General features: G+C 37.1%; 1 protein-coding gene across 1 annotated transcript in view; it reads right to left on the bottom strand.

Moving 5' to 3' along the window:
• CF2H8orf34 (chromosome F2 C8orf34 homolog) overlaps positions 1-25,952 on the bottom strand; it is a 400,043-nt gene that overhangs the window by 309,440 nt on the left and 64,651 nt on the right. Inside the window, 1 exon segment of the mRNA XM_042973375.1 lies at positions 10,446-10,593. Coding sequence (XP_042829309.1) covers positions 10,446-10,593 — 148 coding nt within the window.

Below are 25,952 nucleotides of genomic sequence, written 5' to 3'. Positions count from 1 at the left end.
CTCTCTCTCTCTCTCTCTCTATGGATTAAGCTGTATAGTTTCTCTGATTCTCTGCCTGATCATTTATCCTTTTTTTTTTCCTGCCCCTGTCATTTCTTTCTTTCTATGGGATAAGGCTTCTTCCACCACCATTCCCCTTTTTAAAATTTCTTCCAGAGTTACTTCAATGAACAAATCAAATCACACCTGGTAGAAGGTCCAAACCACCACTATGACTGGGGAGATAAAGCAACCAGAGTCATAACAACAGACAGCACACAACACACTCCAAAAACACCTCCTGAAGGGCCAGGCCCTGGAGAGGGTATAACCCCTTTTTAATGCTCACAGTAGTACTCACAGGTGCAGGACACATAACAAGCTATTAAAACATATAAGAGACAGAAAACTAGCCAAAATGACAAAATGGAAGAATTCTCCTCAAAAGAAATTCCAGAAAGAAATGACAGCTAGAGAATTGTTCAAAACAGATATAAACAATATATCTGATCAAGAATTTAGAATAATAGCCATAAGATTAATAGCTGGGCTTGAAAAAAGCATAGAAGATAGCAGAGAATCTATTGCTGCAGAGATTAAGGAACTATGAAATAGTCACAACAAATTAAGAAATGTTGTAAATGAGGTGCAAAATAAATGATGCAGTGGCATCAAGGATGGAGGAAGCAGAAGTGAGAATAAGTGAAATAGAAGATAAAATTATGGAAAATGATGAAGCCAAGAAAAAGATAAGAAAATACTAGACCACGAAGGGAGAATTAGAGAACTAAGTGATTCAATGAAATTTAATAATACCTGTATCATAGGAGTTCCAGAAGAAGAAGAAGAAGAGAGAGAAAGGGGCAGAAGGTTTGAAATGAACTAATTGAACAAATTACAGCTGAAAATTTCCCCAATCTGGGGAAGGAACCAGACATCCAAACCCAGGAGGCACAGAGAACTCCTTTCAGATTTAACAAGAATAGGTCTTCACCATGGCATATCATAGTGAACCTGGAAAAATACCAAGATAAAGAGAGAATTCTGAAAGCTGCTAGGGACAAACAGGACTTAACCTACAAGGGTAGACACATAAGGGTAGTAGAAGACCTGTCCACTGAAACTTGTCAGGCCAAAAGGGAATGGCAGGAAATACTCAATGCACTGAATAGGAAAAATATGCAGCAAAAATCCTTTATCCAGCAAGGCTCTCACTCAGAATAGAAGGAGAGATAAAGGCTTTCCCAGACAAACAAAAACTGAAGGAGTTCATGACCACTAAACCAGCCCTGCCAAGAGATCCTAAGGGGGACTCTGTGAGTGGAATGCTGAAAAGACTACAAAGGGCCAGAGACATCACCACAAGCATAAAACCTACAGATAACACAATGACACTAAATCCATATTTATCAATAACTCTGAATGCAAATGGGCTAAATGCCCCAATCAAAAGACACGGGGTATCAGAATGGATAAAAAACAAAACAAAACAAAACAAGATCCATCTATATGCTCTCTACAAGAGACTCATTTTAGACCTAAGGACTGAAGGTGAGGGGATGGAAAACCATCTATCATGCTACTGGGAGTCAAAAGAAAGCTGGAGTAGCCATACTTTTTTCAGACAAACTAGATTTTAAGCTAAAGGTTGTAATGAGAGATGAAGAAGGGTATTATATCATAATTATGGGGTCTATCAATCAAAAAGAGCTAACAATTGCAAATGTTTATGCCCCCAACTTGAACAAACCCAAATCAATTAATTACAAATATAAGCAGTCCTACTGATAAGAATACAGTAATTGCAGGGGACTTTAATACTTCACTTACAACATTGGACAGATCATCTAGGCATAAAATCAATAAATAAACAAGGGCCCTGAATGATACACTGGACCAGATGGACTTGACAGATATATTCAGAACTTCTCATCCAAAAGCAGCAGAATACACATTCTTCTCGAGTGCAGATGGAACATTCTCCAAGAAATCACATACTGGGTCACAAAACAGCCTTCAATAAATACAAAAGAATTGAGATCATACCATGCATATTTTCAAATCACAATGCTATGAAATGTGAAATCAACCACAAGAAAAATTTTGGAAAACCTCCAAATGCATGGAAGTTAAAGGACATCTTACTAAAAAGAATGAATGGGTCAACCAGGAAATTAAAGAAGAAATTAAAAATATATATGGAAACAAATGAAAATGAAAACATGACAGTCCAAGCCCTTTGAGATGCAGCAAAGGCAGTCCTAAGAGGAAAATACATTATTATCCAGGCCTATCTCAAGAAACAAGAAAAATCCCAAATACAAAATTTAACCACATACTTAAAGGAACTAGAAGCAGAACAGCAAAGAAACCCCAAAGCCAACAGAAGATAAATAATAAAGATTAGAGCAGAAATAAACAATATAGAATTCAAAAAAAAAACAAAACAAAACAGATCAATGAATCTAAGAGTTGGTTTTTTGAAAAAATAAACGAGGGTGCTAAACCCCTTGCCAACCTTCTCAAAGAGAAAAGAAAGAGAACCCAAATAGATAAAACCACCAATGGAAAGAGGAGAGATCACAATCAATACCACAGGAATACAATTATTAGAGAATACTATGAAAAATTATATGTCAACAAACTGGACAACCTGGAAGAAATGGACAAATTCCTAGACACCCACACAATACAAAAACTCAAGCGGGAAGAAATAGAAAATTTGAACAGACCCATAACCAGCGAAGCAATTGAATCAGTTATCAAAAGTCTCCCAACAAATAAGAATCCAGGACCAGATGGCTTACCAGGGAGTTCTACCAGACATTTAAAGCAGAGTTAATGCCTATCCTTCTCAAGCTGTTCCAACAAGATAGAAATGGAAGGAAAGCTTCCAAAATCATTCTTTTTTTTAATGTTTATTTATTTTTGACAGAGAAAGAGCAGGGAAGGGGCAGAAAGAGAGGGAGACACAGAATCAGAAGTAGGCTCCAGGCTCTGAGCTATTAGCACAGAGCCCAAAGCAGAGCTTGACCTCAGACCATGAGATCATGACCTGAGTTGAAGTCAGGTGGTTAACCAACTGAGCCACCCAGGCACCCCCGGACTCACTCTATGAAGCCAGCATTCCCTTGATTCCCAAACCAGAGACCTCACTAAAAAGGAGAATTATAGACCAATATCCCTGATGAACATGGATGCAAAAATTCTCAACAAGATACTAGCAAATTGAATTCAACAGTATATTAAAAGATTATTCACCATGATCAAGTGGGATTCATTCCCGGGCTGCAGGGCTGGTTCAACATTCACAAATCAATCAATTGGATACACAACATTAATAGAAGGATAAGAACCATACGATCCTGTCAATAGATAAAAACAAAGCATTTGACAAAATACAGCATCCTTCTTTAATAAAAACCCTCAAGAAAGTTGGGATTGAAGGAACATACCTCAACATCATAAAAGCCATATATGAAAAGCCCACAGCTAATATCATCCTCAATGGGGAAAAACTGAGAGCTTGCCCCCTGAGATCAGGAACACGACAGGGATGTCCACTCTCACCACTGTTGTGTAACATAGTGTTGGAAATCCTAGCATCAGCAATCAGACAACAAAATGAAATGAAAGGCATCCAAATAGGCAAAGAAAAAGTTAACTTTCACTTTTTCACAGACAACACGATACTCTCCATGGAAAACCTGAAAGACTCCACGAAAAAGCTGCTAGAACTGATACATGAATTCAGCAAAGTCTCAGAATACAAAATTAATGTACATAAATCAGTTGCATCTCTACACACCAATAATGAAGGAACAGAAAGAGAAATCAAGAAATTGATCCCATTTACAACTGCACTAAGAACCATAAAATACCTAGGAATAAACCTAACCAAGGATGTAAAAGATATGTATGCTGAAAACTATAAAAAACTTATGAAAGAAATTAAAGAAGACACAAAGAAATGGAAAAATATTCCATGCTCACGGATTGAAAGAACAAATATTGTTAAAATGTCAATACTACCCAAAGCAACTTACACTTTCAATGCAATCCCAATCAAAATGGTACCGGCATTCTTCTCAAAGCCAGAACAAACAATCCTAAAAACTGTATGGAACCACAAAAGACCCTGAATAGTCAAACAAATGTTGAAAAAAGAGAACCAAAGCAGGAGGCATAATAATCTCAGACTTTAGCCCCTACTACAAAGCTGTAATCATCAAGACAGTATGGTATTGGCACAGAAAGACACATAGACCAATGGAATAAGATAGAGAACCTAGAATTGGACCCAAAAATGTATGGCCAACTAATCTTTGACAAAGCAGGAAAGAGTATTCAATGGAACAATGACAGTCTCTTTAGCAAATGGTGCTGGGAGAACTGGACAGCAACATTAAAAAGAATGAAACTGGACCACTTTCTTACACTATACACAAAAATAAATTCAAAATGGATGAAAGAGCTAAATGTGAGATGGGAAACTGTCAAAACCCTAGAGAAGACCACAGGCAACAACCTCTTTGACCTCAGCCACAGCAACTTCTTACTTGACACATCTCCAAAGGCAAGGGAAATAAAAGCAAAAATGAACTATTGGGACCTCACCAAGATAAAAAGTGTCTGCACAGCGAAGGAAATAATCAGCAAAACTAAAAGGCAACTGACAGAATGGGAGAAGATATTTGCAAATGACATATCAGATAAAGGGTTAGTATCCAAAATCTATAGAGATCTTACCAAACTCCACACCTGAAAAACAAAGAATCCAGTGAAGACATGGGCAGAAGACATAAATAGACACTTTTCCAAAGAAGACATCCAGATGGCCAACAGACACATGAAAAGATGCTCAACATCACTCATCATCAGGGAAATACAAATCAAAACCACACTGAGATACCACCTCACACTGGTCAAGAGTGGCTAAAATTGACAACTCAGGAAACCACATATGTTGGCAAGGATGTGGAGAAAAGGAACCCTCTTGCACTTTTGGTAGGAATACAAACTGGTGCAGCTGCTCTGGAAAACAGTGTGGAGGTTCCTCAAAAAATTAAAAATACAATTACCCTATGACCCAGCAATAGCATTACTAGGAATTTATCCAAAGGGTACAGGAGTACCTCTTCATAGGGGCACACGTACCCCAATGTTTACAGTAGCACTGTCAACAACAGCCAAATTATGGAAAGAGCCCAAATGTCCATCAACTAATGAAAGGATAAAAGAGATATCATTTATATATACAATGGAATACTACTTGTCAATGAGAAAGAATGAAACCCTGCCATTTGCAACAATGTGGATGGAACTGGAGGGAATTATGCTAATTGAAGTAAGTCAGTCAGAGAAAGACAGATCTCATATATTTTCATTCATATGTGGAACTTGAGAAACTTAACAGATGATAGGGGAAGGGGGAAAAAACAGTTTCAAACAGGGAGGGAGGCAAGCCATAAGAAACTCTTAAATACGGAGAACAAACTTTGGGGGGGCGGGAGAGTGGGGGAGAGGGGAAAATGGGTGATGGGCACTGAGGTGGGCACTTGCTAGGATGAGCACTGGGTGTTTATGTAAACAATGAATCACGGGAATCTACTCCTGAAGCCAAGAGCACAGTGTATACACTGTATATTAGCTAACTTGATAATAAATTATACTTTTAAAAAATAAATAAAATCCAGAATTGCGATACCTCCAAAAAAGAAATCTTAGAAAAGATTTACTATGAAAAAACCTTAAAATTTTAGAATGTGATTAATTTGCCTTCTCAATAAAAATAAAAGAAAATGGATTGTGTGAAACAAAAAGAAATGTGAGAGGCGATAGGTTAACCAACCAACCTACAATAAAATATAACCTCAGACAGAAATGGATAAAGAAGATAAGGAAATTCTGACAATAAACCAAAATGCAATACCACCATTTAAATTTGTTTTCAAAGCCAGAAAGAGAAAACTGATACTGCAGAAAATTGAGTCAGTGACACAGCACACTTTGCCAAATTTCCCTAGAAGTCAGTCAATAAAAAAAGGCAAATATAATGTGAAATGAAATGGGAGGAATGAAGAACAGTAAAGCAAACTCAATTTACACATAGTTGATTTTCCTGAAGAAAAAATAAAAAACAAATACAACAGAAGCAATATCTAAGTACACAAGAGGAAAATAGTTTTAGCCTGAAGACTGAGATTTGCTGATTAAAAAGAGTCACTGCATATAAGAAAAAAATTTTTAACAAGATAATCATCTAGATATAGACCCAGGAAAACTTGTCAATATCACAAATAAAGAAAAAAAACCATAAGTATTTAAGAAAAATAATTAGAATATCGAAAAAGAAATAAAAATAAGGCAGGTTTCAACTTTCTCCTCAACAATACTAAATGACAGACTTTTAGATGATGCTGTGTCCCGCATTGCTAGATATATTTAAAGGCAATAAAAGGACAACTTCAGATATTTTCAAAAGGTATTATACCAATATACCTTGAATATTAACATATTTTCTTGCTAATTAGAAGATGCACCAGAAGAAAACAATTCAAAACTGCAGTCAAGATGTAAACTGGCATTACTTATTGTCACCTAAATTATAACGTCACCACTTATATTCATATCCAAGAATTATCCTATGCTTTACTTCTCCCTCCTGTCATACTTTTTCTCTCTAAAATTTTTCCTTTTCACCTTCTGGGGCATACATTCCATGGTAAACAAACATTTCTCTATCCTCATGTCTGAAGAGACACCTCACTCTTTCCCCAAGAGCACTCCCTCCTCTGCAGCTTCCTGGAATGGAGGGCTCGTTGTCCCATGTGGTACCCACCAAAGATTGGGTTCTCCTGGCCCAACAATGTTAAGTGGGAAGTCCCTTCTCTTTTGCAGTATATGCTGCCTGCTTACGCTATTCAGTACTCTTCATTGTTACCATCTTTCTGCTCCTGATTACTCCACAGCCCGACTTAAGACCTTGGCACAGTCTCCCTTAACTTTTCAACAAATTGAATGAAACTCTGGCTTCATCTTCTTAATCCTCAGATAAATCATGCATGAAGTCCCATACTTCTTTGTCCTCCCTAACTTGAAAAAGCTTCACTTCCCTAATAACTAAGATGCCCCCAAACTAAAGCTACCAACAGGACAGTCTCATCATCAGGATTCATTCCACCTGTTTTTTTTATCTCAACTATCACAATCCCCTGTCCTTCTACATCTCTCATATTTTCACTGCACCTACACTGCACCAGCCTTCTAAAGGTCTTTAGCTCTCTGATCTGCTTTTTTTGTCTAATTCTTTTCCTATCTTTGCTCACTACCTTCTCATACCACACCTTGTGCTTCAATCACTTGCATAAATTGCTCCCAAATGTCCTCAATTGCTGTGCTAAACTGTTATTTTGCCCTCCGCCTTTGCCGTGCCACAACCACAATTCTCAATCAGTCCCTCCAACTGTTTGCTTCCCACTACTTCTGGGCACTGTTGGAGAAATAGCACAACCGTGCTAATGGTTTCTATGTTTAACTCATGTCTTCAACTTCAGAGAGGCCCCAGAACTGCCTCATAATCTTTTTTTTTTCCTTTTGTCAATTCTTGTTTCCTTCTCCTTGGTGACTTTACACAATTGGCATCACTCACTCTAATCTCCCCTATCCAATACCCAATCCTATTGTCCTCAGCAAACAATCTCACTTCTTTTTTTTAAATTTTTAAAATTATTATAATTTTTTTAAATTTACATCCAAGTTAGTTAGCATATAGTGCAACAATGATTTTAGGAGTAGATTTCTTAATGTCCCTTACCCATTTAGCCCATCCCCCCTCCCAAAACCCCGCCAGTAACCCTCTGTTTTTTCTCCATATTTAAGAGTCTCTTATGTTTTGTCCCCCTCCCTGTTCTTATATTATTTTTGCTTCCCTTCCCTTATGTTCATCTGTTTTGTATCTTAAAGTCCTCATATGAGTGAAGTCATATGATATTTGTCTTTCTCTGACTAACTCCGCTTACCATAATACCCTCTAGTTCCATCCACGTAGTTGCAAATGGCAAGATTTCATTCTTTTTGATTGCTGAGTAATACTTCCATCAAACAATCTCACTTCTTAATAAAAAGACAACATTTTAGGCATCAGATGTAATCCCACACTTGCTTCCCCCAGTCCATCTCCTACTTTACCTACAAATTTGACCACAATTTCTTCCATTGGTTATCATAACTTGCATCATACTGAACGCCACTCTGTAAGTCCTGCCTTGACCTGTCCCCAGAGTTTTAGACTCATATCTAACTGCTTGCTGGAAATACCTACTAAAATGCCCATGGGAAACTCAAAGTGATCAATAGGAAGTGGACTTATTATTGTCCTTCATAAATTTACTCCTCTGTTCCCATCTTGCTTTGTGAAATATGCACGTATGACATTACCCAAGTCAGTACATTGGGGGTTAAAAAAATCTCCTCCCCTCCTTCACCCTCTCCAAGCAGTACTTGTGCTGGTCAGAGTTCTAAGATGACTCCCATTATCTTTGCCCCTGACATTATGCCCTATATAATTCCCTCCCCTTAAGTGTAGTAGATAGGACCTCTGACTTGCTTCAAACCAACAGAATATGGTAAAGATGATAGGATATCAATGCTATGATTATGCTATATATGCTCAGTAGACTTGAATAAGAGAAAGTCCCTTGCTGATTTTAAGGAAGTCAGCTTCCATGATGTGAAAGCCACATGGCAAAGAACCGTGAATTGCATCTATGAGTTGAGAGCAACCCCGGGCTAAAATCCAGCAAGAAAACGGAAACCTCAGTCATACAGCCACAAGTAAATTAATGCTGCCAACAGTCTGAATGAATTTGGAAGCCAGATCTTTCTTATTTCAACCTCCAGATGAGAATGCAACCAGGCCAATATCTTAATTTCCAGCCTTGTGAGGTTAGACAGAGGATCTAGTTGCTCCAGGTATGGACTTCTGATCCACGGAAAGTATGAGTTCCTAAATGTGTGATGATTAAAACTGCAGAGTTTAACATAATACTATCTCTCCAGATACTACAATTTATAAATGTGGGCTCATACGACCTCACTGGGCTCGTAAGTTTCATATGGTCTGCCTTACATGATGAGTGCCAACTTTGCACCTACAAACCAAAGTTCATGCCTATATACCCATGCTACTTAAAATCTAAACCCAAGAACGTGAGGCCAGGAAAAAGCCAAGATTCTCTCTTTTATATGCCAAAAGTTCATATCCTAGTTTCCTATATAATGCAGATACTTCTGTATGGATAACTGATACCAGAGAGCTCTACATTTTTCAGAGGATACCCTATTCCCTACCTACTTGAGTGTGGCTTTGAAACATGGTCTCAAGAAGGTACCAGTATGAGAATATAGCCAAAGAAGACCAAAATCCTTTCATGGGATCTCATAGAGCATGAAAAGGATGAGAGAAGTGAAGAAGATGTCATTCCAGGAAAACATGTGGAGTCATATCAAACAGATTTCCATGGGAATTAGGCAAGGAGTTGCCTACTGATGCAACAGGCATAGGGGATTTGGTTTCATAAGTAAATGGCAAACCAACAAGCCAGTACGTAGAAGAAAAAAAGTGTCGGACACATTCTATAAGCAAAGATCAAAGTCAAATCTACCCAGTTCTCTCAGTCAGTGCTTATTGGGGAGATGAGGCTATTGCAGACTTGGTAAGGTTGGTTCCCCAACGACCGGAGTAAATGAATCCACGTAAGGGTGAACTTACTACATAAGATAACAATGGGCACCATGGGAAATAGAGAATAATCGTTAGTTTGGACAAAGTGAAAGGTAACTTCGTAAAAATCTTTGTTTACCTTTCTACAGATAAGCTATAAGCACTGTATTCAAATTCTTTATGAAAAGAAAATAAAGTTAGTTTGAATTAATATGGAATGAAACCTTTTTGTGCAAATCTGAAGCTTCTAGTAAAATGGAATATACAGATTCTCATATCTTGAAGCATGATACATAGCATAATATATAACAATATGTTCAAATTCAAGAGTATCTTATGGAAAATTATTTTTTTTTATTTAAGTATTATTAACATACAGGGTTGTAGTAGTTTCAGGTGTTCAATATAATGATTCAACAATTCTATACATTACTTAGTGGTCATCAAGATAAATGTACTCTTGATCCTTTTTATCTTTTTCACCCCTCCCCCCAACCTCCCTTCTGGCAACCACTAGTGTGTTCTCTGCATTTAAGACTCTTTTTTGTCTTTTTTCATTTGTTCGTTAATTTTGTCTCTTAAATTCCATACATGAGTGAAACTTTAGCATATGGGTTAAGTTACAAATGAATACATGAAACCCTTAGTAACCATTTACATTTATCTTATAATCAGAAAGATTATTGTACATTTTTTAATTAAATGTAACAAAACCAACTGTAAAATATATTTTTTTACTTACCTGCTATTTCACTTTCGGCCCAGAGAGCTGCAGATCCAGATAAAGTTCTTTGAAGCTGTCCACGGTTTCCTTGTTTAGACTGAAGATGGTCAATGAGAAATGGGATTGGCTGGTCAGGTGTCTCAGTTATTAATTTGGTCATTAATTCCTGAAAGCAAAATACAGCATATATGTGTATCTAATAATAATTGTGAACACTTACATAGTACTTACTACTGCCAGCACTGCTCTACCTACTTTATATACACCAAATGATTTAATCCTAATGATAATCTTTTCAGGCAGGTACAAGCTATTGTCCTCCTTGTGAGGAAAGTGAAGTACAGAAGAATAAACTATGTTACACAGCTAACACACACAAAGCCAAGAAATATTTACTTACATTTATTTTTCTTATTCTACTTGGCCAAAGAAATACTACAACTTTGATCTAAATTCTTTTAAAACTTATAGCCCAAGGGGCTCCTGGGTGGCTCAGTTGGTTGAGCATCCGACTTTGGCTCAGGTCATGATCTCCTGGAGGTTTGTTACTTCGAGCCCCGCGTCAGGCTCTCTGCTGACAGCTCAGAGCCTGGAGCCTGCTTCTGATTCTGTGTCCCCCTCTCTCTCTTCCCTTCCCTTGTTCGCATTCTGCCTCTCAAAAATAAAGAAACATAATAAAAAAACAATTTTTTAAATTATAGCCCAAGAATTTTAAACTTCAGATTACTATTTTGAGAAATACATTACAAACTAAACTTTTGGTAGACTTCACCATATACCTTATATACAAACGTTATTTTTTCCTTCTTAACCATATCCCAAAATGAAAAAAAAAAATCGCTGGAATGAACATTAGAAGCAAGTTAATAAGCCACCGACTCACAGAAACCAAAAAATGTCTTAAGCTAGTCTCCAAACAATATTTACTTTTTCCCAAAGCCCTGATGGGTAATCATTCTTCTTTTTTTTAGTGAGTTAAGCAATGGAGATTTCTCTACTTGCTGAAGCAGACTGTTCCATTTTGGGGTAGCTATAATGATGCCTTAAATTGGGCAGAAAGCTGCCGAAGGGTGATATCTATACATTGTTTTTTTTCTAGTCAGGAACAGCAAAGAGCAAGCTCCAATTTGTGGTCAATTAAACTGTTCTCATAAGAACAGCTGCCAAGCCACGTGGATATCTTTTGTGCTGTGTAACTAGGTTTGTGAATTTGTATGCACCATTGTACATTCACATCAGTCACGTTTCACCTTGCTAGTTTTAGCCCAGAATTCTAGTCTGTCAATTGGTATTTTCAGTTTAGATTCTGTGAGAAACAATGTCTTATGAGTGGGCCAGGAAATCAGATATTAGGAGTACTAACAGAAGGGATACTAGAAATTCCCCATCCCATTGTCTTTTTAAAATTTTTTTTTTCAACATTTTTTATTGATTTTTGGGACAGAGAGAGACACAGCATGAACGGGGGAGGGGCAGAGAGAGAGTGAGACACAGAATCGGAAACAGGCTCCAGGCTCCGAGCCATCAGCCCAGAGCCTGACGCGGGGCTCGAACTCACGGACCGCGAGATCGTGACCTGGCTGAAGTCGGACGCTTAACCGACTGCGCCACCCAGGCGCCCCTACCATTGTCTTTTTATGTTGGTGGCCTGTTTCTTCTGCCTTGAATGCTCTTCTCTCAGATGTTCAGGTGCCTGGCTTGTCATCATTTGTCTCTAATGATATCTTCTTAAGAGAAGCTTACCCTAACCCAACTTCATAAGTCTTTATCACTTCATTATCTTATTTTCTTCCTATCATTTAGCACTCTCCAGAATCATCTCATTTAATATTTGTTCATCTTTTTGTGCCTGCCTCTGCTCATCCTCTACCGCAGAACTGAAAGCGTGAGAGTAGAGAGATCTCTACTCTCTCCCTAGAGCCTAGAACTCTACAGAGCTCATAGCTGGTACTGAATGAATGAATGAATAAATGAAAAAATGAATTCTTAGTTTACTGACCCCAGGTACATAATAGTAATTAAAGTCTCTTTTTGTCCTAATTAACAACAATTAAAGCATGCATAGATTTCTTAGCCCAGAAGAAAACACTCTTCAAATTTCCTATACAAGAAACTGCTGTCATGATATCTCTGGGATATTTGTTCACATTGCCAACAATCTAGGAACACACTGATTTACCCGAGTAGAGGCTAAATGGACCTTGTAGATGACAAGATTCCAAGGTGATCTCAGAGACATGGATAAAATAATTCACAGTATCTCCAAAACGTGCAGATTGAACATAGAGCTGGAGCTAAAAAGAGCAAAGGATTTCTACCACAAAAATACTATGTAGCAAAATATTTAACAGACAACTGTGATTTTTTTTATATGCTGAAAAAGTAAGCAAGCAACCAGTTGGCACAGGTCTTCTTTATTTCTTTTATTTAAGATCTCAATTATTAATTATAACTAAAGAGGTCATTCCTATACTGTGGTTAAAGCAATGCAGGGTTCATTTAAACCCCAATTATACATCAGTGGAATGTAATTTAAAATATTTTGAGTTCTGCTTCTATAGATGTATCATATTCTATTTAAATACACCATACATTACAAATAATGAAAAAGAAATAGAAGAACCAACTGGATTACTCTTGTCACAGAAGGCCTGGGCACTCAGATAAAGCAAAATCAGGTCAGATAATAAAGCTTTAAAGCCACAGTAATTTCTAATCTGAAACCTCTGAAGATCTCATAAACTCCTTTTTACCTTTCAACTTAGATGGAAAGTTTCTGTGTCTATTTTCCTACTTTTAAAATAAAATAAAGTGTTCCTATATTGTCTTTAGAAGATGGGTCATACAGTCTTAATAAGCCAAGTAATTATTGTTAAATTTTAAAAATATCACTAGTCTCGTAACTAATTTTGGATATCCTTGTATTCCATTAATGAATATATAGTAAAGACACAGGATAAATTTAGTCATAAACAAAATGAAAATAGTTAATGTTTGCAATAGGGTATGTTGAGTACCTTGGCTGGACAATAGCCTAGCTTTAGATTATTGTATTTATAAAAGGAATTATCCTCCCACTCAATCCATGTATCCACCAACAAAGAACAAGAATAATTTTGAGCACTTGAACTGGATAGAAACCTCTCTTCTCAGACCTGAAAATTTAAATCCTTGTATTTGCAAAGATGCTCTGGCAACAAAAAGGTTGATCTCCACCACCATGATCTCCTCCACCCAAGATTTATATACAAAGAGAACAGAGGGGCACACAGATTGAAGAAAAGAGAAAGGAGTCGTGCACCTGATGTCAGGCTGGAGATAGAAACCCGACTGCAGAAAAGTTTCACAAGGATTATTCACACAAGGAAGAAGCGATTCCAGAACAGCAATCGGTGTCAGGTAAGGAGGCTGAACACGAGGAGGAAATGTTCTGTGCTTCCAGCGGGGGTACGGGGGGATGGGGGCTTAGCTACAATTCTTACCATCAGTGCAAGAGCTGTGACATGAAATTCCCTGGGTGCTTGAATCTGACCGAGATGGAGATGCTGCGCCTGGCTGTCCGCACTATATTGGCCACCGTGAGCCGTGCTGGGTGGCGGCCAAGAGAGCCTGCAGCGCGAGCTCCTACAAGGCAGGCAGGCAGGCACACTGCGCTCCCTCGAAGCTTCGCGCTCTACCGCTATGGAGGCCTGGCGCAGGCGCAGATCCAGACACACCCCAGCGTGCACCTTCCGATGAGCTGGCGTCGAGGGCGTACCCACCCGCCGACCCGGGAGACCTAACCGCGTGCGAGCTCCTAAGGGGCAGAGTCCCTGGGTAACTTGACGCCTTTACTGCCTGGGGATGCAATCATCTTCGCAACTGCCCCAAGGAGAGCCACCGACACCGCTTTTTGGGGGGGGGCACCCCAACCTGTCCCGGGATGCAAGCTTCCTGGAAGGCCGGAAATCAGGGCACACCCTGAAGACGCCTCACCACCACCACCCCGTCCTGTAGCCCCAGAGCTGGCTGCAGGGTGTCAGGATATCCCTGTGTCTCCGGAGCCTCGCCCCTTGCCAGAAACCTACCCCTCTTGCCCCGCCCAACAAACATACCGCGAGCCTCCACCCTCAGACCCTATGGGGACGCTGGAACCGCACCGTGGAGTTGCTCCCCAGCTCTGAGGACAATGCACCAGGCCCCCGACTTCCAGCTCAATGACAAAAGCCCTCCTTAGAGCTCAGGCCGACAGCTCAATGGCTGCCCTGAACTTGGAAAAGATTTGGAGAGGGCATGCCTTCGCCTCTTCTACTAATGGCCTTGCCTGCCCCCTTTTCACCCAGGAATCCGGCCTATAGTGTGGGGCGTCCTCCTAATTTGCTGCTTCAGAGATTTTCAAGTCTTCCTTTAGCCAAGGATCCCTGGGAAATGTTGGTTGTGGGCACATAAAAATTGAAATAACAATGGAAGTGGTAATAGCACTCCTGCCCTAGAACAAAAACATTTGTGGAAATTTTAGTCTAAGGACCTGGGGATTAATAAAATATAGGTATTAATTTTGATGTGATCTATTTGCACTCACAGGCTTAGTTAAATTTGAGGCATTCAAGTTACAAACAGAATGTATTAACTGTCACCAATGGAGGATTTCATTCATACTTAACTAATATCAATAATATTACTAATGTAAACGAAATGCAAAAGACACAGGATAAGGTAATGATTACACACCAAAGCTTTGAAATCAGATGGACACTTTAAGTCATCTTCTACTTATTAGCTGTTTGACTTTGGGTAAGACCATCACTTTAACATTCAATACTTCATCCACTAATTGTAAATGATAATACATACTACCTAGATCATAGAGTTGCCAAGAGGATTAAATAAAATGATTGCAAAGCATTCATAAAGTGCTTGGGATATATGTAGCCTACGCTGATAGGCTGGAAACTGTCTCCCAGAATCTCCTTTATATGATCTGGGTTAAAGTTTCCTAGTGTGAGGAATTCATAGGAGACTTGGGAAATAGGAGAGAGAAGCCGAAGAAATTATTCTCCAGAGTTAAATGCAAGCATATGTGGGGCAGATGAGAGATTCACAGAAGTTTCCCAGCAAGTTTGTAGAAACCACTGCAGACTGGGATCACTCTGGAAGCTCCCAAAGATACTGGAGAACTGCAGCAGCTTCCAGGCGAGCATTTGAGAGCCACCTGCTTCTGTGTTCCAGGCAGAGATCTTCAGGGTCACCACCTCCTGCCTTTGGTGAAAGCCGCACAACCTTCAGCAGCATTTCCCTGGCCTCTGTGCCCCCCCTTCTAACTCACCATCACATAAACCCTGTAAGACCCAGATACATAGAGTGGCTTCTGTTTTCCTGACTGAACCCTTAATGATCCACCCAAAAGATGTGTTAGCTAATATTTTCACATTTATGATTACTTTGATCTATTTGCATCATAATATTTTATATGTTTATATGTTATTACTACTACTATCATTACCATTTCTATCACATTTTTATAGCATACATTTTTGATGCTATATATGCACATTGCATCTTTTTATTGGCTTTATTTTTCTGGTTATGAAACTAATAGATGTCCTCTTAATATAGTTTATTATCAACTACAGTCTTTAACTTCATGAATATACTATATATTGAGACAGTCCCCTGCATTAATAGCTGTTCCCTTGTTAATTACAATTTCGTTACTGGTACCAATTCAAATACACTAATTTTAAAAATATACATAGGAAGATAACTTTCTTTTAAAAAATTTTGAAAAACTACAGAACATAGATCATTAAGCAATTACTGGATGCAAACATGTAAAGACAAATGGAATTCAGGGCCATTATAACTAATAATAAGACAACTGTGTACTACATATAACATTATCAAAATTAACGAGCTGGAAAATGAATACTAACGACGACTGTCTCAAAACACTATTTATTTTAATGTCCAAGCAAAATCATGAGTGAGGAGGTAGCTCATCACAGAGTCATTATTAAAACTGGAATAGTAATCAGCTAATAGTAGAAATTATTTTAATAAAAGATCATTTTATTTAATGAAAGCTATGGGATCCCTTGGTCAAAAAACAAACAGAAAAGCACATATGTACACACAAACACCAAATTTAACATAACATTACATAATATTTTGTTTATCCACCAATGGGTTTCACTGACTCCAAATTAAGAATCCTTGCTCTGGGTCCCAGAGTATACAGACAGTATGGCATTCTGCCCCAAAATTACTTTACTTAATTACTTCCTTGGGATTAAGTTACATTTTATTTCATTACCCTAACAGGTAAGTACTACTTTTGTTCCTCTTAACCTCAGGAGAAAGTTATCGAGAAACAAATCCATTTCTAAAATCTAGCTTTCTCATTATATAGTCCTTTTGTTAAATCAGTAAATATGCAGGACATTATACTCCATTATGGAGGTGGTGTCAATCAGATATATTTTTTACTCAACACCCATAAATATTTTTTTTTAATTTTTTAATGTTTTTATTTATTTTTGCGACCGAGAGAGACAGAGCATGAGCAGGGGAGGGGCAGAGAGAGAGGGAGACACAGAATCGGAAGCAGGCTCCAGGCTCTGAGCTGTCAGCACAGAGCCCGATGCGGGGCTCGAACCCACAGACTATGAGATCATGACCTGAGCCGAAGTCGGACGCTTCACCGACTGAGCCACCCAGGCGCCCCTAACACACATAAATATTTTAAATATTAATTCTATATGGTACATTATTATATGTATAATGTTATTTTAGTTCGAAACTGTTTTAGGATCTGATGGTTGAATTAAGTCTAAATCTGCACGTTTCAATTTTTTCTTTTTAATTAGATCTTATTAAAATTTGCATTTGAAATCTCAACCTTCTGAACACCCACTCCACCCCCCTACCCAACTAATGTCATATATAGGCAGGTAATGGACATTGGGCTACCAAAAAATTCATGAGAGAATGTCCACTTAAAATTCAGTTGTCCCAGAAACACTTTTCTGAAACATTTTAAATTTATGCCACCATTCCTAAGTTGATCAAATCCCATTTGGTTTCCACCCACACCGGAACCCATGCTTTCCTTTCTCTCCTTCATTTTATCTGAATGGAAGTAGAACAAGGAGATTTTTTTGTTTTGTTTGTTTCGTTTTGTTTTGTTTTTTTCCCCTGCCTCGTTACACCTTTAAGCTCTGTTATGGGTTTTGCCTTTGGCCAGGAAGAAGTTCCAATGCAGCATCTAGGGTTCCATGCACAAGTGAGAAGGGGAAAAGCATCTGTTTCATGTTTTTCTGTCAAATCCTTCTATTCATAGAACTCAAATTATCTGCTGGTCATTCAACCTTCTTCTACCTCAGAACCACGCCCACACCTGCCCTAAACTCACTTCCCTCATTCCCAATCAAAACCAAGATTTCATTGGAACAATGATCTCAACAGAAAAGGAAGCAAAGTGAATAGCAGTGATTAAACTATCATGTATTGAATCCAATATGTACAAGTGTCAGGTATTTTACGTAATCATTCACTATAAATTAAAGGCTTGTATACAAGATGCACAACCCAACTAGTGTACGTTCACTTTTACAAAGGTGTTTGTTAAATCCTTGTGTATTTCTGGTTACCTGCCCCTCATCAACAACCCACCAATGCAAACCAACACACACACACACACACACACACACACACACACACACACACAACAATACAGGACTAGGAAAAAGAAAATCTGTATTCCTATTTTAAAAGGCTCTTGTCCCTTTTTAAATATAAGTTAATATACAATTAGGTTTATAATACTAATTTATAATAAGTAATAAAAGCCATCTAATTAGCCTTGTTGTGTATTATGGAATATAATCTAGATAATCTAGGGAAAGTAAAAAGTAAGTTGTTTTATAATCCTTTTCATAATATAGGCAAATAAGTAAATCTAACCAGTGGAACTATCGAATGATGACAAGTGATGAAATATTTTGTCTAATGTCTACTAATCTTTCCTCTAGTACACAAGTTTCCTTTCAGATTATTGAGTATTTAGTATCTACTTTGAGAAAATCTTCATATAAAAGTACAAGTTTATAATTAAATTTCCAGGAAAATATCAAGGTTCCCAGTGAAAAATATTAACATACCACATGGAAATATTTTCAGTTAGGGTATTATATTGTTCAACATAAACATCTATCAAAGCAACTTATTTGGTGTTAGGTAGGAATTTCTAGAGTCTTACTTGAAAATACCACTGTAGGAGTAAAATATAGGTGATACTCAGCAGAAATAATAAAGCACTTCCAAACTCAAAGAAATTAGTTAAATCAACCCATGATGGAAGTAGCAGATATATGTATGTACGTATGTATGTATGTGTGTATGTATATACATATGATAAGAAGAAGGATGTCTCTCAGTTGAGTATGAATTTATTTGTTTTAGCCTTTCATCATTTGTAAAGAATATGTAACGAAAACAGAGTCTTCAGCATGACAGAATAATGAGGAAATTTAATAGTACGTGTCCATTACTTCCTCTTACAACTAATCATCTAAGGAAAGGATGTACACATTTCTGTCTCTATGGCAAGCATAACTTTAAATTGTTGATGGATAGATTGGACTATCATAGGTGAACACTGCTACGTAGTTAAGTCCTAACTATTCTAGCACCCTAAGAGTCATAAATCAAGTGGCCTATTTCTAGAACTTACATTTTTCTTTCATTAATCTATTTGCCAAACTTCACCATCATTACAATATCTTAATAGCTATACAATAAATTCTGATAGCTTGAGGAAAAATTCATCCGATCTTGTATCACTCACTTTTCTATTTATTTTGTCAAGATTGTTCATTTTTCTCCTTTGGATTAACAAAAATTCATTCAACTTTTCCTTATGCTAATCTGAAAGTCTTACACACTTGTAATATTCTTTTTGTGACTTTCCAGAGATGATAAATTAACACTGACTTAGCCGCATTAGGTCATTGGTCCTTACCCCTCATCTCAGATTTTGCAAGGAACTTAGAATACTTTGATTCCATTTATCACCCTTGGCATTAGCATACATTTGTATGTATCCACATATTTACTATTTTTATTGCTATATTTCTTCCTTCATCTCCAACCATCCATCTGGGATCATTCTCAGCAACATAAGGAATACCTTTTATTTTAGTAGTGCCAAATTCTGTGGGGTTTTTTTGTACCAGCCATCTTTTTTTTTAGACCTAAAGATATTTTCACTGAATCTAACTATATATTGGGATTACTTTCTTTCCATTTTCTCTTGTTTCCATTATTATTTTTGAGAATTCAGCCACATTTCTTTAAAGAAAATGTGAATTTTCTAAGGATGTTTTTAATATTTCCTCTTTTCATTACTTATTTGCAGTTTTTAGGAGTATATTTTGAAATTACTATAAATTCATAGGAAGTTGCAAAGATATGTACAAAAAGGTTCATGCACCCTTCATCCAGCTTGCCGCAATGTTAACATCATGCAAAACTATAGTATAATATCAAAATTAGGAAATTGACATTGGTACAATCTGTAGAACTTATTTACATTCCCCAGTTTACATGCATATGTGTGTGTGTATGTGTGTAGCTCTACACAATCTTACCACATGTGGAGATGGTTAACTGCACCATCATCACAAGACTCCTTCTTGCTATCACTTTATACTCATACCCTCCCACTCCCATGCTCCATACCTAAGCCCTGGCGACCACATTCTGTTCTCCATTTCTACAATTCTGTTATTTCACAATGTTATATAAAAGGGATCATGAAGTATATATCCTTTTGAAATTGACTTTTACACTCAACACAATTTCCTTGAGATTCATTCAAGTTATATTGATAAGCACAAGAATAAACAATAGTTTATTCCTTTTTATTGTTGAGTGTTATTTCCAAGATGTGGATGTACTATAGTGTGTTTAACCATTCAGTAATAACTACCAATAATCATTGAAGGACATTTGGTTAGTTCCACACTTTAAGTATTATGAATAATGTTACCATGAACATGCATGTATAGGCTTTTGTGTGAACATACATTTTCATTTCTCTGGGACAAATGCTTAAGAATACAATTGTTGGGTTGTAATGCTAAGGTCATTCTTACTTTTAAAAGGAACTTATAAGCCTTTTTTGGAGTATTTTACATTCACATCAGCAATAAATGAGTAATTCTAAACATTCTTATAGGTTTATAATGATACCTCATTGTTGTTTTAATTGCACGGTGGCTGTACCAGTTTACTTCCCACCAACGGTGTAAAAGGGCTCCCTTTTCTTCACATGCTCACTAATACTTAATATCTCTCTTGTCTTTTGACAATAGCCATTCTAGCAGGTGTGAGGTAATATCTCATTATGGGTTTCGTTTGCATTTCCCTGATGGTTAATAACACTGAACATCTTTTTATGTATCCTTTGTCCATTTGTATGTTGTCGGTTTTTTTTGTAAAAATGTCTCTTCAGGTCATCTATTTTTAATCATATTATTATTATTATTTTGCTATTGAGTTGTATGAGTTTCTTATATTGTGGATATTAATTCTTTATCAGCTATCTAGTTTGCAAACATTTTTTCCCATCCCATAGGCTGCCTTTTCATTTTGTTGATTATTTCTTTTGCTGTGCAGAGCTTTTTAGTTTGAAGTAGACCCAATTTTTTATTTTTGCTTTAACTGCTTGTGCTTTTGGTTTTATATACAAAAATTGTTGCCAAGACTGATGTCAAGGAGCTTTTCCTTTGTTTTTCTTCTAGGACTCTTACAACTTCAAACCTTACGATTAAATCTTTAATCCATTTAAGTTAAAGTTTATGAGTGGTGAAAGACAAGGGTCCAATTGTACTCCTTTTCCATATGAATAACCAGTTTTCCTAACACTATTTATTGAAAAGACTGTCATTTCTCCATTGAGTATTCTTGGCTCCCTTATCAAATATTAGTTAACCATATGTGCATGGATTTATTTCTGGGCTCTCTATTCTATTCCATTGATTTACAGTGTCTGTTTTCATGCCAATACTACATTGCTTTGATTTCTATAGCTTTGTAGTCTAATTTGAAATCAGGAATTGTAATACCTACAGCTGTGCTCTTCTTACTCAAGATTGCTTTATCCATTTCGGGTTTCTTGTGGTTTCATGCAAATTGTAGTATTTTTTTTCTATTTCTGTGAAAAATGACATTGGAATTTTGATAGGGATTGTACTGAATCTATTGAGGTTTTGAATAGTGCAGACATTTTAACAATATTAATTCTTATAATCCATGAACATGGGATATGTTTCCATTTATTTGTGTTTTCTTCAGTTTCTTTCATCCAAGTCTTATAGTTTTCAGTGTACAGATCTTTCACTTGGTTAAGTTATTGCTATATATTTTACTTTAGAGGTATTGTAAAGGAGATTATTTTGTTTCTTTTCCCAATAGTTCATTGTCGGTGTATAGAAATGCAACTGATTTTTATATTGATTTGTATCCTGAAATTGTACTGAATTCATTTATTAATTCCAACAGGTTTTTGGTGCAGTTTTTAGGTTTTTTTATACATAATATTATGTCATCTGCAAATAGAGACAATTTTACTTCTTTCTTTCTGATTTGGAAGTCTTTTATTTCTTTTTCTTGACTAACTGTTCTAGCTAGGACTTTCAGTACTGTATTCAACAGGAGTGATGAGTGTGGTCACCCTTATCTTGTTCCTGATTTTAGAGAAAAATCAGGAACTGATTTCACCACTGAGTATAATGTTAGCTGTGGAATTGTCATACATAGTCCTTAGTTTATTGTATGTTCCTTCTATACCCCATTTGTTGGAAGTTTTTTACCATGAAAGTTGAATTTCATCAAATGTTTTTCCTGCCTCTATTGGGAGTATCATGTGATTTTCCCCCCTTCATCTGTTAATGGGGTATATCATGTTTATTGGTCTGCATATGTTAAACCAACCTTGCAACTCAGGGATAAATCCCACTTGATCATGGTTTATAATCTTTCCAATGTGTTGTCGAAATTCAGTTTTCTAGTAATCTGTTGATAATTTTTGCATCTATATTTATCAAGTATATTGGCTTGTGGTTTTCTTATAGGGTCCTTATCTGGGTTTGGTATTAGGGTAATGCTGGCCTCGTAAAATGAGTTTGGGAGTGTTCCCTCCCCTTCAATTTTTGGAAGAGTTTGAGAAGAATTGTCATTAATTCTTTAAAAAAAATTTTTAATGTTTATTTCTGAGAGAGAGAGAGACAGAGGGACAGAGAGTGAACAGGGGAGGGGTAGAGAGAGAGTGAGACACAGAATCCGAAACAGGCTCCAGGCTCCGAGCTGTCAGCAGAGAGCCCAACACGGGCTGGAACTCACAAACAGCGAGACCATGACCTGAGACCATGACCTGAGCCGAAGTCGGAGCTTAACTGACTAAGCCACCCAGGCGCCCCTGGCATTAATTCTTTAAATGATTGCTAAAAATCACCAGCATCTTGGGGTGCCTGGTGGCTCATTCGGTTGAGCATCCGACTCGCTTTCAGTTCCGGTCATGATCTCGTGTTTCGTGGGTTCGAGCCCCACGTCAGGCTCTAAGCTGACAGCAGGGAGCCTGCTTGGGTTTCTCTGCCCCTCTCTCTCTGTCCCTCCCCTGCTTGTGCTGTCTCTGTCTCTCTCAAAATAAGTAAATAAACTTTAAAAAAATTTTTTTAAACCACCAGCATCTCTTTCATTTGTAATTCTTATTACTGAGTCCTCTCTCTTTTCTTCCCTTGGTTAATCTAGCTAAAGGTTTGTCAATTGTGTTTACCTTTTCAAAAAACCAGCTCTTCATTTCATTGATTTTTTTCTATTGTCTTTCTAATCTGTATTTATTTCTCCTCCAATCTTTATTTCTTCTGCTAACTTTGGGTTTAGTTTGCTCTTTTTTTTCCTAACTTTTGTAGTGTAGGTTGTTTGACATTTTTCTTTTCTCTTAACATAGTCATTTATCATCCCTTCACTTTCAGCCTATGTGTGTTCTTAAAACTAAAGTGATTCTTCCGTAAGCACCATATTGTTAGATCTTGTTTTTAATCCATTCAGGCACTCTGTCTTTTGACTGGAGAATTTAGTCCATTTAAATTTGAAGTATAGATAAGTAAGGATTTATTATTACCATTTCATTTATTGTTTTCTGACTTTTTCTTGTTCCTTCCTTCCTTCCTTCTCTCTTGTTTCTCTTTGTGATTTATTTTGCATAGCAATATAAATTCCTTTCTCTATAGATATCTTATAGACATTACAGTCTACTTTAAGCTGATAACAAGCAACCTTCAATGCATTAAAAAACTCTATGCTTTTTTTAATAATTTTTTTTAAATTTATTTTTGAAGGAGAGAGAGACAGAGCATGAGCAGGGGAGGAACAGAGAGAGAGGGAGACACAGAATCCGAATCAGGCTCCAGGCTCCAAGCTGTCAGTACAGAGCCCGATGCAGGGCTCGAACCCATGAACTGTGAGATCATGACCTGAGCCGAAGTTGGACGCTTAACTGGCTGAGCCACCCAGGTGCCCCAAAAAACTCTATGCCTTTAAAAAAAAGTCTACACTTTTACTTCACCTCACCCACATTCTATCTTAATGGATGTCACACTTTATACCTTTTTTTCTTTTACTAGAGATAAAGCTTATTTTTCAAATCACCATTATAGTTTTAGGGTATTCTGGATTTGACTATATATTTACTTTTACAAATGAGTTTTACACTTGTATTTGTATTCATATTGTTACTTAGCATCCTTTCATTTCAGCTTGAGGAACTCCCTTTAGCAATTCTTGTAACAATGGTCTAGTGGTGATGAACTCCCTCAGTTTTTGTCTGGAAATGTCTTTACCTCTCCATGTCTAAAGGATAGTTTTGTCAGGTATAGTATTCTTCATTGGAAGGCCTTTTTTTTTCCTTTCAGCACTGTGAATACATCATCCTTTCTCTCTTGGCCTGAAAAATTTCTATAGAGAAAGCTGCTGATAGCCTTGTAAGTGTTCACTTGTATGTAATGAGTTATCTCTTGAGCTTTCAAAGTTCTTTTGTATTTGACTTTTAACATTTTGATTATATTGTGTCTCAGAGTAATCTGCTTTGGTATGATCTTGCTTGGGATCCTTTGAGCTTCCTATACCTGAGTGTTCATATCTGTCCCAAGATTTGGAAAGTTTTCAACTATTATTTCTTATAACAAGCTTTCTTCCCTTGTCTCCATGATGTGACTATTTGTTCACTTTTTGGTCCTATAATTCATGTAGGCTTTCTTAACTCCTTTTCATTCTTTCTTCTTTTTGCTTCCAGTTCTGTCATTATATTTTTCATCTTCAGGATGTCTGTTTGGTTCTTTTTTATGTCCCTTTTTATTAAACTTCTCATATTGTTCATGCACTATTTTCCCATTTTTTTTAAGTTGTCTATTTGTGTTCTCTTGCATTTGATTGAGTTTCATTGAAATATTATTTTGAATTTTTTAGTCAAATAACACATCTCCATTTCACTGGGATAAGCTATTGGAGCTTTATTGGTTTTCTTCAATTATGTCATATCTGCCCAATTCTTCATGATTCAAGTAGCCTTGCATTGGTGTCTGTTTATCTGAAGGAGCAAACACCTCTTCCAATCTTTAAAGACTGGTTTTGCACTTTCTTACACCATTCACAAAAATAAACTCAAAATGTCTGAAAGACCTGAATGTGAGACAGGAAACCATCAAAACCCTAGAGGAGAAGGCAGGAAAAATACCTCTCTGACCTCAGCCACAGCAATTTCTTACTTGACACATCTCCAAAAACAAGGGAATTAAAAGCAAAAATGAACTACTGGGACCTCATCAAGATAAAAAGCTTCTGCACTGCAAAAGGAAACAATCAACAAAACTAAAAGGCAACCAACAGAATGGGAAAAGATATTTGCAAATGACATATCGGACAAAGGGCTAGTATCCAAAATCTATAAAGAATGCACCAAAGTCCACACCCAAGAAACAAATAATCCAGTGAAGAAATGGGCAGAAGACATGAATAGACACTTTTCAAAGAAGACATCCAGATGGCCAACAGGCATGTGAAAAGATGCTCAACGTTGCTTCTCATCAGGGAAATACAAATCAAAACCACACTGAGATGTCACTTTACGCTAGTCAGAGTGGCTAAGATGAACAAATCAGGAGACTACAGATGCTGGAGAGGATGTGGAGAAATGGGAACCCTCTTGCACTGTTGGTGGGAATGGAAACTGGTGCAGCCGCTGGAAAACAGTGTGGAGGTTCCTCAAAATATTAAAAATAGATTTACCCTATGACCCAGCAATAGTACTACTAGGAATTTACCCAAGGGATACAGGAGTGCTGATGCATAGTGGCACTTGTACCCCAATGTTTATAGCAGCACTTTCAACAATAGCCAAATTATGGAAAGAGCCTAAATGTCCATCAACTGACAAATGGATAAAGAAGTTGTGGTTTATATATACAATGGAATACTACTTGGCAATGA

This window comes from Panthera tigris, chromosome F2 (assembly GCF_018350195.1).
Source record: "Panthera tigris isolate Pti1 chromosome F2, P.tigris_Pti1_mat1.1, whole genome shotgun sequence".
NCBI classification, from domain to species: domain Eukaryota; kingdom Metazoa; phylum Chordata; class Mammalia; order Carnivora; family Felidae; genus Panthera; species Panthera tigris.
This window is presented reverse-complemented; position numbering and strand designations above follow the sequence as displayed.